Raw genomic sequence first — 15283 nt, 5'->3', positions numbered from 1 at the left:
TGCCAACCAAGTTGGTAATTTCCATTTATTTATTTTTTAAAATAATGGAGGAGTAAGCAGCTGTCCATTTTATGCCTAATTTTCAAATCCTTCCAAACTTCTCCAAAGAGACACCACTCTTCCTGAAATTCTGCATGCTGCATCTCATCTCAGGATATGCTTTTTCAGGAAGTTGTGTAAAAGTCAGAGTTTTAAAGTTACGCTGTTACAAAAGTTTAGCTTTGTTTACTTCTCCAACGTTATTCTAATGCTTTTTCCCATTCATCATCTCCTCAGATGGGGTGCCTTGAAACTCCAGATTTGTTTTGCTCATCTAACTGAGAATTGCCTTTTAGGATTTTTTTTTTTTTTTTTGAGGGCATATATGTGAGATGAGTCGGGAGTGTTAGAAACTGAATTTAAGTGCAAAAAGAGCATCGTTTAAAAAAAAAAAAAAAAACCACTTACAGATATATAAAAATGACCACCTGACTCCAGCTGCTGAGATGAGCCAGAAACAAGAGTGTGGCAGTGGAGAGGGGGCATATGGAGGGGTGACATGGAAACACAATTTCAGATTTAGGAATGGAGGTTTTGGGAGAGAGAGTCGACAAAAGGGGTCATATGTAGAGGAGAGAAAGTGGTGCGTCATGGGAAAATGAAAGGGATAGCAGAACCAGAGAGAAGAACAACACATGAGATGACATAGAAGTGGGTGCAGGAAAATAGGAATGTTACAGGATACATGTTCAGGGAATCTGTCTTACTTGCCAACCCAACCTAACCATATGGCACCCAAAACAACTATACAAACAATTCATTAACAAAAACGTAACTATTTCCTAATCGAGGCTAAGGTGTGCATCAGTGGAGTCTTATCACTTAGAAAATGTATTCTGTCTTCCAAGTAATTCTTCTACTTCAAAAACCCCTCAAAAACAGGGAAGTCTTGAGGTGAACCACTCTCCTCATGCCACATAGTTCTTTACGTTCCATCTTACCATGCAAGTAACTTCTCCCTACCCAGTCTCAGGATTGCCTCCTTTGCATATATACATACATACATAAAGTTAAAATTACTAGGGAATTGGAAAATTCCTTTTCTTTACGAAGGAATCTGTTTCCAAGGTACTTTAAAATACGGTATATTATTACTATTACTCATTATAAACAGTAAACATACCAATTAGCCATGTCTATATATATTTAAAAAACATATATTGACTATATTTCATAATTCCAAGGAAAACGTTTACCTGTGCATTGATAAAAATATTACTCAAACATAAAATGTATGGAGCTCTGATCTATGCTAATGAATCCTGTGAATTTCATGGTTATGAAATATTCAGCTAAGTTTCATATTATATCTTATATATGTGTATACACACACAGATATATTATTTCAGAACACAGCAAAGGGGCACAATTTAGGTTCAATAGGGTGTTGTAACTTGCATGGTGTGACAGGAAAAAAAAAAAAGAGTATGAGCAAAGCTGCTGGATCCCTTAGCTGTTCATTTCCAAATGTATTTATTTAATTTAATTTAAATTAATTTAATTTAAATAAATAAATTTAAAATTTTATTTTATTTTGTTAAAAAAACCCAAACAAAAACACCACCACGTAAGTTGAGGAATTATTCTACGGAAAGTATAACATTTTTAGGTGTTAAGCAGACTCCACTGCTACACATTTCAACATTAACCATTTCCTAACAATGTGGTTTTTGTGGATTTTTTTTTTCAAGGATGCTTTTAGTGCTTATAAAAGGTGCTGGATCATTACTTTAGAGACCAAAGTCCCATCTAGAAAAGGTAGCAAAACAAACAGTGAGAGCACCAGCTTGTCCACTCTTCCTATGTACCTCAATCTTCTCTTCTGGAGGGGACTAATAATGAAGGCAGTTCAATCTCTAAACCCATCAAATGATCTTTGGTACCCAGCTGAGATTCCCAGTACAGACGGTAATAGTGCCAATTCCTGCATGGAACTTGGCTACCTAGAAAGTCAATTAATCCTCCTCTGGATACAAACTATGTAAGAAGTAAAAGGCTTCCACTCCAGTTCACTCATCTTCCTATCCACCTCTGCTCAACTGTCGGCACTACTTTGCATCCAACCAACTTTGAAACTGTTTCAGAAGTGTCCTGAATATTTTTCAGTCTCTTAAGTACTTCCAAAAGTTTCTTACTAAAGGTTTGAAACGCCGCAAGATTATATGCTAATTTAGCATTATTTTATAGAACAATTTGATTTTACTCCTTGAGTACCTGAATGATGTAAGAGGTGGCCCTTCACTCTCTGTCAGTCCTATCTCTGCCAGCAAGCTGCTTTTCAACTGTGCTGCAAGATCATGAGCTGAAGGCCCTGGTTTTGAAGTCTCAGATTCTTCTGTTGGCACATTTTGTTCCTCTCCTTCCTTCTTTTGCCGATTTTGCATGCTCATAACATTTTTTAAATTGGCTGCATAAGACATTTTGGTTGGAAGAACCTAAACAAGGAGATGTCATTTAATTACATTTTAAAAGCAGACCATGAACCTTTTCGAATTAGACATCCTGAAGAAAATAAAAAAAACTGAACACTGTCCTTCATGAGTAGATGAATATGCTTCTACCACAATTCCAGTGTGTAAAATTTTAGAAGACCTTTTGTACATAATTTTCTTGTTGATTTTATTTATTTATTTATACAGGACAGAACTGCACTTAATGTATGATAGACTTAGCTTGTCCCCAGACCACACATTGCAGAATTTCAAGCACAAAAGCACTTCAAGATAGCAGCAGTTCAGGCTCTGGGTGATCTAAATAGGACATTCTAGAGGTGGGAATTTTTTATTCCCTTTTTCTCTCAAATAGTCTTGTTTTATTAGCATTTCAAGTAAATCCCCCAAAATTACTGTAGCCTTGAAAAAATAATCAGAGCATGCATTTGATTATTAAAGGTATCTGTTTAAAATAAGTTGTTTTTTCAAACAAATAAAAATATATTTTGAACATACTTTTGTAAGTTTTAAAATTTTACCAGGCTATTTTAGACCCACCACTATTTTAAAAGTTATCTTCATTCTTCCCCTATGGTAAAGCATTCACAACAATGGTCTTATTTGTTTTAAAAGGGATTACACAGTATTAGCTTTCATAAGCCACACTTTGAAATAAAACAAAATTCCTATAACTGTACCTCAAGGCAGTTTCTATCCACTGTCACTTCCATTAAGCACTTCCCACTGTTGGCAGAGGATGAATATAAACCCTGACTTGGACGGCCAAATAAATCTTCTTTTCTAGCATTTGGCTGAAAATTAACAGAAGCATGCTGAGTAAATAACATACTTTAGTTAGAAATGAAAAACAAACGACAAATAAGTATCCTCAAGCATACTGTCTCTGGTGTCACCTGTAGAAGATGTGGCTGGTCTGCCAGGGGGATGGCTTCTGCCAGAGGAACTTCAAATGGATTGGGTGGAATACAACCAAGGAATGTCATGGAGTCTGACCGTCGGAAGAATGGATGGTTTTGGCCAGTTTCTGCTGGGAGGGAGTCATCATCCTTGTCATTAAGTGTAGCACCTAAATATCAGAAAAAAGTTTTTACTCTTAAAAAACCTTAGGAAAGGTTACACAAAATTTACTTTAAGAGTACAAGAAGGATGAGAAGTGAAGGATTTAAAAGCCAAGAAATGCCAAAGTTGAAATTAAATATACTAGAGGATCACACATTTCGTAGCTTATGTAAGCTGAACTGGCAGTTAGTGGGAGGGACAAGAACACAGTCTCTAACCCTAAACCTGTAGTAATTTTACAGTATACTGCCAGTAAACCTAAATTTTATTAAGTCCTCTGAGCTGCTCCTCTTCGTTGTTCCCCTTGACAGTGCCATTTGGTGCTGCAGGCAGAAGAGTCTGAGCAGTAGCACTGTTACATCAGAGGTAACACAACCAGTCACTCCTTTCATTCCCTCCAGTTATCCTAAACCTTGCAGGGCTGCTTTGGTCACCTCTCCCTTTGACTGTGCCCATTTGGTGCTGCCAGTGTTTAGATGAATTAGAACAGTTTTGACTGGGCAAAGATAAATGATCTTACCTGAGCCAGGAATAGTGTGGAGGAGCTACAGTGCAAATCCTGAGCCTCACTCCTACTGAGCTAATATAGCTCCTCATCTGAAGCAGCCCCTGATCTTCCAGTCCTGAACCCCTGGGTATCCCCAATTCTGTCAAAGCACTTCAGTCCTGACCTGCAGTTTCATTTGCTAACTAGTTTCAACCAATGGGACTGAAGTATGCAAATGAGCTGGCATGAATCAGTGAGAGACACACACACATATTACTTTAAAATAAATTCTGACAGACAATTCCTCCTTTATACTCTTGCCAAAACTCAAAATAAAGACTGCATATTTCCCCTGGAGGAGCTGATAAGTATCAACAGTGCATTCTTCCGCATTCCCCAAAATGTTCTTTGGTGCATATGTCAACTCCTGCAGTGGAAACAGAACCCAAAACTAGCTGAGGGCCATATTCCGATTTTGGTGAAGAAGTTCTACTGATGTCAGTAGAGTTCAATTTACAGAAGTAGATTATACCCCCAAATTGTAATTTTTATAAAAAACAAAAGCCAAGAAAAACATCTTGGACTTTCACTTGAGTACATCTATCAAAGCCTCTTAAATTCCATCACTTGAAAGTCACACACACAGGTTGGGATCACCAGAAGAAGCTTAGCATATCAGACTTCCTGATCTTTTCACAAAATGAATACAACAGGCAGAGAAAAGTGAAGCAACTTCCCCTATGGTCACAAGTCAGTTGCAGGGCTGGAAATACAGCCCAGATCTTCTCTCTCCCCAGTCTGGAGTCATGTCAGTTGAACCACGCAATATCTAACTTGTATTTAAATGGCACCACACAGTATCTGAGCACGGGTATTTTAAATTGGGTGCAGAACAACAAGCCTCCACATTCTCTCCCCACACTCATTCACTTGGGAAAATAATCAAAACAATCACTCAGTTTATGGATTCTATGCTCTTGAACAATGATACTTTCCCAGTTGTGCTAGCAACAGTTTGTACCAACTTGGTATCATGAGTCCTGATCAAGTTCAAACTTTTGTTGCCGTTGTAAAAACGTTACTGTGTAGAAATATAGAAATAATTAATCTGCAATCATCTCTCTCTACTGTGAGGGGCACATCAACTAGGAAGAGACACACACACACCCCCCCCCCTAGAAGACGGACGTAGGGAGAAGATGGACGACGAAGGATAAAAGAAAGGGAAAAGAAATTTTGTAAAGTGATACCTGTAAGTGGATCATTACTAAAAACAAAGAGCTTTACTCCAAATTTGTGTTCCTTCACGCCATTTACATAGTATATTGGAGTAGCAAAATTCCCACCCAGAAAAAGTGTAGTTAAAGCTTTATTAAGTAGAGCCCTGCGCAGATACAAAATCTGTACCTGCATCCAATCCGCAAAAATGGTCTGCGGATAGCCACATACGTAGATATCAGTGAATATAAAGTGGATAGCCACAGATTTGCAGGGCTCCATTATTTAGCCAAAAGGGGGGAAAGCATAGAGGATGTCCCATCTTGGTATATGGCAGAAATTTTCTCTCATACTAACTTTGATTTGTGTCATCATCATTTTCATGTTCTGAATCTTCGTTGTCAAGACCCAATTCCAAGAGCTCCCGAGTCCTGTAAGAGAATAATCAGTTAGTCCTCTTCAAGAAATCATTTTGAAAATATAACACTAATATCATGCAATAAAAGTGATAGAATAATTAAAGGGTGGTTAGCCTACCATACGTGTAGTTTTCTGAAGAAGGTGCCCTCCTAACGTCAGCCTAACTGGCCTCCACTGTGTTACACTGGGAGTTGACTCACAAAGTTTGAAGGTATTTCTTGACTACTTTTCAACACCCCCTGTCCCACCCTCCACTGATGCACTCCTTCGGATTAATACCTGAACTGAGCTGTAGTTTCAAAAATTCAGCTTGGGGGGAGCTGGGAGAAAGAGGAGAGATTCAGTGGTTTCGAATAAAGCGAAAAGGAATCATCACTTGAGTTAGGTTACAGAAGGGTTGCACAGTGAATACCACTGTCAGAATTATGACAGGTCAGATAACTTTTGGAGAAAGGTAAGCTCTATAAATCCTCTCTCTGGGACATTGTAGTATTAAAAAATTGCATCTATAGGACACAGTTAAAAATGTACTCAAAATGTACTCTTTTGGCATGTAACTTTAAAAGTATGTCAATCAGTGGCAAATAGTTAACCTATTCTTGTTAATCGACAGTCATCCTACCAATAACTTTCCAAATAAATTTCAGTATGCAGTATGCCAAAGAAGTGGAGCTAAAATGGGGGAAGTGTGAAATGTTATAGCGTCTACCCTCTTTTTTAAATTTGATGGAGAACTGAGAGTTCATTAGATTGTACTGGATGAGAGACTTGGAAGAAGTGCAATAATGAAAACTAAGAGCAGAATAGTACACTACAAAGACAGAGATTTTTTTTGTATCTCCATATATCTGGCAACCATAAGCAAGCGTCAGCGCCACAAAACTCAAAAGGGAAAGGGAATTGATGGGTGAAGGCTGTCATTTATTCTCCCTCTAGGATGATGAATTGTGCCTTTAAATGGGAGATTTCTTTAAAAAAAAAAACCCCAACCCACTATTCGATTTGAAAGCCAACTCTTTATTCCACACTGGAGTCCACATGACCCAAGTAGGGAGAGATCAATAGAGAACACACACCTTTGGAAAGTATTTAACTATTATCAAACGCCAACATTTCTAACTAATTACTATTCTTTTGTCAAGCAAAGAGACTGAACAGCCACTAAAGAAAGCCACACAAAAGCTGCACCTGGAAGGCAGAGATCTCTAATTTAATTACAGCATTTCCTACTACCAACATTTCCTACTAGCCATATGCTTATATTGGCTGTTTTTTGCTCCAGTTCCTACAAACCCTTTTGTATCAATACCTTGTACTATCTTGTGCTTCTCTGATATGCCTTATGTCTGAGGAGCTTTAGGTGCCTACACCAAATGGAATTAACTGCTGTGCAAATTGTGTCAGTGTCACACGGATCTATCGCATGCCACAAACCATTCTTAAAGTTCAGGTAGATTATTCAGTATCTCTTACCAAATTAAAGCTAGCAGAATATTAAAGCAGCTTGGAAAAGTTCTATTTGACCAGGGTATTATTTTTGAAAGTAAAATATTTTTTCATCACCACCATCATGAGAAAAATGTGGAGTAGACTGCATGTGTGGGCTGGTAAGTTTTCAAGCCAACTTTATAAGGGCGCTTTAAGGATGCTTCAAGGTTTTGAATATTTGCTTCAGTGACACGGTGCAGTGGTGAGCATGATGATTGCCAAACATTGCTACCTATCACAAAAGAACAAATCTTTTGAATTTTCAGGCTCACAGCACATTAGATTTCTGCCTCTCTAGTAAGGATTTGTTTTTGCTAGAGTTGGCTTAAATACCTTTTCCGTTCCAGCTGAGGAGTGTCCAATGTTGTCTGTTGGTTCATTGCTTTAATCCAATAAATAAGGGCCTGAAAAACATATGCTACGTGCTTCAGTGAGCAGACATCCAGAACAGGAAGAACATCCGAGTGCTCATCATTGTGAGAACGCATCAGAGAGAGAGCATAGTTTAGAAAGTCTCCACGTGCCGACATCATTCCTTGACGGGCACTGAGCAAAGTAGCACGCCTGTTAGGGAAAAAAATTGATATATAAATGATGCTTAGATAGTACAGTGGTAAGGTGCCTTAGAAATTTATATATTAGTTATGTAAAGTATATGAATGTATATCCTCTAATACCTGTAATTCAAAGATACTGCAATTCTACCAGTATTGGGAAATGAAGTACAATAATTAAAACATAAAACCTTAAGTTTAATACGTATAAATAGCCAAATGATTACATTTGTGACTCATAATTAAGAAAGAGTATGAATTTTAGGGTTATGACAAAAATCAGTCTAGTTATCAGCAAGGAAAGCACCTCATTTACCAAAATATATATTCATATTGAAGATAGTAATAGTAATTAAGGAAGCCTCCTGTTACATTACAAAAATAGTTACACATTTATGCTTGAGGTCCAGGTTCCCAAAATGTCACAGTGAGTAAAGAGGTTAAACTACAAAATGAATAAATGCATATAATTGAAACATGAAATGAAATTTCACACCTTCTACCCTCAAGTGTTCTTAAACTAGCCTCCTCACGTGCTGTCATCCTCTCCCTTCTCGTTGAGTTCTGAGAAGCATGCAGGGGATGGTTTGGATGTCCAGGGTCACCGGCAGATGCTAGTGCAGAACCATAACGCAGTTGAGCTTCAGTGGAGTCCATGATGCTAACCATCCAATTCCAAGTGGGAATAAGCTTTTCCTCTACATAGTTCTGAACAAAGATGAGACATAATGAGTTAGCAGCATCACAAGCAAAAACACAAAGAAAGGCAATTAAAGTCTGAGGTATTGACAAGACATCTTTAAGTCACTCGGAATTACTGTAAATACTTAAAAAAAAAAAAAGGAGTACTTGTGGCACCTTAGAGACTAACCAATTTATTTGAGCATGAGCTTTCGTGAGCTACAGCTCACTTCTTTCTCTGTACCATCTGCCATCTCTCCTCATGAGGCCTCCCATTCCTGAAAGCCAACAGAAAGATCCACTCTGCTGTTAGCTGCTTCCCATAAACATCACTACTCTAAAGAAGCCTGGAGCTCCCACCATGCAACACCTCCTTATTCACTACCTCAGAATCTCTCAAGGTAATCTTTGCCAAACATTCTGACCTCAATCTTGGAGATCCCCATCTTGTGTCATTCGATGCTGATCACACACAACCCACCTCCCAGATGCATATTTTCAGTGTTCCATCCAAACTCTGATATTTCTGTTGCTTTGTAAGAACTATCTTCCCCCTCCAGTCTCCCTCTCTTCCACTGACTCCACAATCTTTATCTTCAACTCCAATTTACCACTGTGCACTTGAGTCCTTGACTCTATCCTACAACTCTGTGCTGTCATTTTCTAACCCCTCAATCTGTTCCCTTGACCCCACCTCACCTAATGTCTCATTCTCTTACTCACTGCCCCCCTCTTCTTCAAGCTCTCTCCCTCCCTGCAGACTTCAAACATGTTATTGTATCTGTTATGCTAATAGGATCCTCCCCTTGACCCCATTTGTGTATCCAAACAACAGCTCAACTCAAAAACTCCTCAAGTCTGGTCTAAATGCCTGCTTCATCATTTCTACATCACTTGAATGGCCCACCACCATTTCAAACTCAATATTCAAAACTGTAACCTTCCCAAAACATCTCAGTTCACTGTAAACAACTTCACCATCCTACTGAGTTTCATCATATTAGTGTAATATTCAACTCCTCTCTCGCCTCCACCCTCCCAAGCTGTTATCAGGTCCTCTCTTTTCTTCCAATCCATTTAAAAAGGCACCAATCACCAAAGTACCTAAGCATTGTTTCTCCTCCACAACTAAGACAGTCAGCTTTCTCCTCTCGTGTCCCACTACAGAAACTCCTTTCCACACTCCGAGCATCTTTTGCCTCAATTTCTGAAGCACGCTCATCTCGGTAGTCTCCAAATCCCACCACACTGCACTGTGGCCTAAAGAAAATAGCATAGCTAAAAATCATCTTACTCTCCAGCTGCTTATACAGTGTCACTCCTCTCTGTGACTTCCTCTCACCTTTGTATCAAGTTCCTCATCTTCATCTCCGAATTACTGCTCCCTATTCCCACTGCCTATGTTCCTCAAGCCTTCCTCCTGAAAGCCCCATGTCTATTTTCCAAACATTCTTTAAGTCTTCTTCCATGGTGCCTCTTAGACTTTGAGCTCCCTTTCTCCCCACGTGCCAGCTGTCATCCTTCTACCCTTTCAAATTCTTCCTTATAGCTCACTTCTTCTGTGAGTACCACTAAAAACTGATGTGCAGCACTCCAGGGCCTAAATTAAACCTGCAACATCAGGGAGACCTGAGGAGTAGAACACTGAATGGCTCTCTCAGAGTGAAGACCTAAGTGGATGGCTGAGGGAGGATAAGGGGTTGGTCCTGAAGAGGAGATGTTCCCTGAACAGGGGCAGGACTCACAAGCAGGGAGGCCTGGGGAATGGAACACTGTGGGGAGTTCTCTTACAGGACACCTGACTTGGGGGCCGAGGCAAGAGTCAGGAGACTCGCCTGGAGAGTGGGACCCCAGCGCAGAGGCTAAAGGAACTGGGAACACAATGCTGCTATTGACTCTTGAGTTGGTGACCTGGAGTGTTCTCCTTGAAGAGGGGAGTGGAAAAACACTCTTGTTTCTACATATGTTTATCGTGGGTTTGTTCCTGCATAGGTTGACTGAGTTTGTTGAGAATGATTTTACTGCAAGGTGTTTTGCTTGGGGCCAGGGAAGGGGAACTACTGTGCTGGTGTACACAAATTATGCCCAGAGATGAGTTTTGCAAGCCATAATACATTATTTCAAAGCATTCAAACATGGACAGAAGGAGCTACAAAAATGCCATGAAGCAATAATGCAAAGTTTGTGGGCACAATTTCAACTCTTAAGATCTGAAAATTTTACACTAAATGGTTTTACAGAGAGATTAGATTACTCTGTGTGAAATATGGATAATTCAACGTGTTAAAAACATTTAAAGTTCTACAGCAATTAACTGGAATGCAAATACAAGTATTTTATTTTTAAAAAATGTTAGCACTGAAACCAGCATTAATGTCTAGAATGTTCTAGCTGCACCATACCTGCAAGTTTACTGCATCCTGATAAGTCAGTTTCACTGCAGCGGGGATCTGGGAGTATACCAGATGATTGTATTTGGGAATCAAACCCATCAAATCAGATATCTGTCGGATCACAATACTGTATGCCCTCGCTAAGCTGCTTGCAGATGTTAAATAGCTGCTTGCATTGCTAGCTTCTAAAGCTGCTGCTGCTGCTGCAGCACTTGTGCTGATGGTGCCACTTCGACGTAAGTTTGATGGATCAATATAAATCAAACCTGCTGAACTTGCTGAAGATAAGAGAAAGTATGACACCATTAATGATTTTATATACCCTTTACTAATTCTTGTGTTTGACAACAGAAAAAGTTATTAAAATAAACTAAACTTGTAAGTGATTAAACATGAATAATGTACCTGTACTGGCCCTGCAGCTCTAACTAATAAAACTTAATACTAATATCTTCTTGGAGCAGGAGTAAATACTGTATTTTACTAATTTCTTAACTAAAGCTTAAAGAGGCAAAGCACTTTAAGACTGTACATGTTCCTCTTAAGCTACACCAAAAAGATATGTGGTTAAGAAAGCATACTTAACACTTAATCCTATGGGCTAGTCTACACTAATGCTGGAAGGTGACCTATGTTACGCTACTTCAATTATGTAAGTTACGTAACTGAAGTCCACATAACTTAGGGTCAACTTACAGCAATGTCTATACCATGCTATGTTGACTGGAGAAGCTCTCCCGCCAACTTACATTCTGCCTCTCGGGGAGGTGGAGTACACACATCAATGGGAGAGCGCTCTGCCATCGACTTAGCTTGTCTTCACCAAACCTGTTAAATCGACACCAGTGCATAGATCGCAGCACTGTCGATTTAGCAGGAAGCATAGACAAGTCTTACTAAACAGCAAAACCAAAACCATTTATAAATGATGTACTTGCATTCCCTTTGCTGAGACTTGCCTGCTGGGGCAGATGTACTTGATGGAGCCGTGCTAGTTGTTCTCTGATTCTGGGTGTTGCGTACAGCCCACTGCATTGAACGGGGAGCTTGGGCAGCACCATTGGCATGAGAGCTATTTGTGGTTCGCTCTAGAGGCTCATCAAGCATGAACGTCTCCTGCTCTATGTCATCACTCTGGCTACTGCTGCTGTCTGAATCACTGGAGTCATTTGACTGAGAATCATCCTCAGAAAAAAATGCTGGAACACTGCTAGCACCTATGTAGGAAAAACAGTGTTTACTGTAATTTACTTATAAGCAGTGATGCAGTCAGACTATTGTTCATATATAATAAGTGTCTGAAAACTTCTTCCTGAAAAAGAACTACACTTGTAACATTCAAGTACCATGCTTACAGAACATCCAGAAATGCATTCTAACAAATTGTCCTTAAAATACTATTGCTAACTTTCCATGACAGTTTTATGGAAAGGCAATCCAATTAGTTTTACTTATGTTCTGAAAGACAGTTAAATGATTAAGGAACATTTTATTTAAAACCACAGTCCTTTTCACTAACAGGTAATAGAGCAGAAAGTCAATGTAGGAGTTTGACCTTCAGATGACTTCAACTCGGATTTAGAAGGATCCAGTTCCCAAACAAGAAGGCAGAACAGTTGCTCTCAAAAATACTTAAAAAGTAGTGTTCAAGTTACATAGGGAAAAGAAACATTAAAACATTTAAAGCTGACTTTTACAACACTCCCAGGTATTTTCACACTGATGCTAACAGCTGCACAGCAACAGAACATAGGCAGAAAGCCATACTACAAGAGCCCATTTCTCTTAAGGGGGCTGCACACTGCTGTCTCACTGTAGACACACATAAGACATTAAGTGAGAAAAACAGAGGAGAAGGAAGCTTCAGAGACAAGATTACAGGAGGAAAAGTCTAATTTAAGTGCTAAGGGTCTCCCCTACAAATTGGGGGTAGAACTAACTATTTCCCCATATTTCCCCTGCCCTTTACTGCCTTTGGCACTAGGCAGCATGTGACCCTTCAAAGATTTTGTACTAGAAGCCGACAAGTAAAGTCTCTCCCAACCTGTATTTAATCAGTTAGATACTTTCCTTTATCACAGATGCCTAAATCCTGGCTTCCAAGTTTAAATGAAGACCAATGCAAGAGAGGATGAAATGGTGTACCTGCTTCTGATCCCGCAGTAGCTGCAGTGACAACACTTCTACGCCCACTAGCATTATCCTGGTTGCTGTGGTTACTCTCACTGTCACTTTCTGTTTCAGCTGCTGCTAGTAGATCCAGCTCCATGTCACTGCCTGCAAAAATGAAAAAATACAATATTAACATCTAATGCGTATAGGAAAATAATTTAATATAAAAGGAATTTGTGCAGTCCTGCATATTTACAACACCTCATGCTTATAACAGAGCACTAACCATCTTAAAACCATCTCACTTCTACACTTTTATTTCTTCTAAGTTTTGAGAATTAAGAACTCAAGCCACAAGATTCTACATTTAAAGTGGCACTTCCAGCCTTATTAATTCTGCCTGTGCATATGTACTACATAGTCTTTAATTACAGGATCATGTTCTGTTTCAAGAAATAAAATGTACATATAAACGGGAGTATCTTGGAAGCAGCTGAAGCCTTCAGGTAATCAGAGTTTGATAGTTTCTAGTCACATTTCAGTTTTGGACAAACCCAAATCCGGATAATCAGGATTACCTGCAAATAAAATGGTTCAAAAGGAAAATCCAGGGCAATCCTTTAGAAACACAGAAAATGCCATATTTCATCAGACGTTTGATCCATCTAGGCTGGCATACTGTCTCTGACAATGGCTGATACCAGACAATTCAGACAAAAGTGCAACAGTTCCCATAATAGACAATTAGGAAGAAATCTTTCCTAACCTAACACAGTTTGTGCTGGTCTTAAGGCCTCAAACATAAAAGGTTTATATCCGTCTTATTTTTCTATCTGATATAAACGTATGTTAGCAGTTCAAATGATTCTTTCCAACCTGTATTACTTAACATTTGGCAATACTGTATTTTGTTTGACATCATGCTATCCATTTGCCTCTCTTTATGATGTCTCCCCAGTCGTCCTATCTTCTCTAGTCTTGAAGAATCTAAATAACTGTCATCTCAAATAAAAAAGAAAAGGAGTACTTGTGGCACCTTAGAGACTAACCAGTTTATTTGAGCATGAGCTTTCGTGAGCTACAGCTCACTTCATCGGATGCATAGCATATCGTGGAAACTGCAGAAGACATTATATACACACAGAGACCATGAAACAAAACTTCCTCCCACCCCACTGTCCTGCTGCTAACAGCTTATCTAAAGTGATCATCAAGGAAGGCCATTTCCAGCACAAATCCATTTGTGCTGGAAATGGCCTTCCTTGATGATCACTTTAGATAAGCTGTTAGCAGCAGGACAGTGGGGTGGGAGGAAGTTTTGTTTCATGGTCTCTGTGTGTATATAATGTCTTCTGCAGTTTCCACGATATGCTATGCATCCGATGAAGTGAGCTGTAGCTCACGAAAGCTCATGCTCAAATAAACTGGTTAGTCTCTAAGGTGCCACAAGTACTCCTTTTCTTTTTTCTTTTTACGAATACAGACTAACACGGCTGTTACTCTGAAACCTGTCATCTCAAATGTTTGCCTTCTCTCTACTCACTCCACTTATTACATCATTAATATTTGTACTGAATAAAAACCAGTCCTTTTATGAATCCTTGGGGCACCCCACCTGATCTTTTCTCATATTTAATACTGACTATTTTGACTCATTTTTTAATCTATGCCAGTTTCTAGCCCGTAACTCTTGTGAGGGACTTTGTTCAAATGCTTTTTGAAATTTCAAATAAATTACATACATCAGTTTTTTTTCTACTATTTTGCCGATAGGCTAAAAAGATTTGGTTTTGCTGTTTAATAAGGCTTGTCTATGCTTCCTGCTAAATTGGCAGTGCTGCGATCTATGCAGTGGTGTCGATTTAGCAGGTTTGGTGAAGACAAGCTAAGTCGATGGCAGAGCGCTCTCCCATTGACGTCTGTACTCCACCTCCCTGAGAGGCGGAATGTAAGTTGGTGGGAGAGCATCTCTAGTCAACATAGCATGGTATAGACACTGCTGTAAGTTGACCCTAAGTTCCTTCAGAACTCTTGGATCATCATCATCAGGGCCTAGAGCAATTTGTTAGTCTTTAACTGTCAATTTGTTCCATCACTTTGAAACCTCAATCTGTTAGTGTCCCATTTATTAGCTGAAAAGTGAAACTATGAAGTCTGTATTGCCTCAAAATTCTCTGTGGTGAAGACCATTGCTAAGAAGCCGTTAGCTTCTTTGCAATACCTTAGCCTCCTTAATTGCTCCCTTTATTCCTTGGTAGTTCAGCAAACTCATCTATTCTTTCACAGGCCTCCTGGCTCTGATGTATTCAAATTTCAATTTATTACTTTCTTTATGCTGTATTATTGCTAACTGTACTATTGTTAACTAGTTTGTCCAGA

The 15283-nt window shown here is 39.1% G+C and overlaps 1 protein-coding gene across 1 annotated transcript in view; it reads right to left on the bottom strand.

Annotated features, from left to right (window-relative positions):
- The window catches only part of UBR5 (ubiquitin protein ligase E3 component n-recognin 5), a 138397-nt gene that overhangs the window by 20232 nt on the left and 102882 nt on the right, over positions 1-15283 (bottom strand). The window contains exons 37-45 of the mRNA XM_074944009.1: positions 12938-13069; positions 11752-12009; positions 10802-11070; positions 8215-8426; positions 7498-7728; positions 5614-5687; positions 3386-3558; positions 3170-3283; positions 2254-2474 (exon numbers count right to left, since the gene is read on the bottom strand). Coding sequence (XP_074800110.1) covers positions 2254-2474; positions 3170-3283; positions 3386-3558; positions 5614-5687; positions 7498-7728; positions 8215-8426; positions 10802-11070; positions 11752-12009; positions 12938-13069 — 1684 coding nt within the window. The remainder of the gene's footprint in view (positions 1-2253; positions 2475-3169; positions 3284-3385; positions 3559-5613; positions 5688-7497; positions 7729-8214; positions 8427-10801; positions 11071-11751; positions 12010-12937; positions 13070-15283) is intronic.

Source organism: Natator depressus, chromosome 2, assembly GCF_965152275.1.
Source record: "Natator depressus isolate rNatDep1 chromosome 2, rNatDep2.hap1, whole genome shotgun sequence".
Lineage (NCBI taxonomy): Eukaryota > Metazoa > Chordata > Testudines > Cheloniidae > Natator > Natator depressus.
This window is presented reverse-complemented; position numbering and strand designations above follow the sequence as displayed.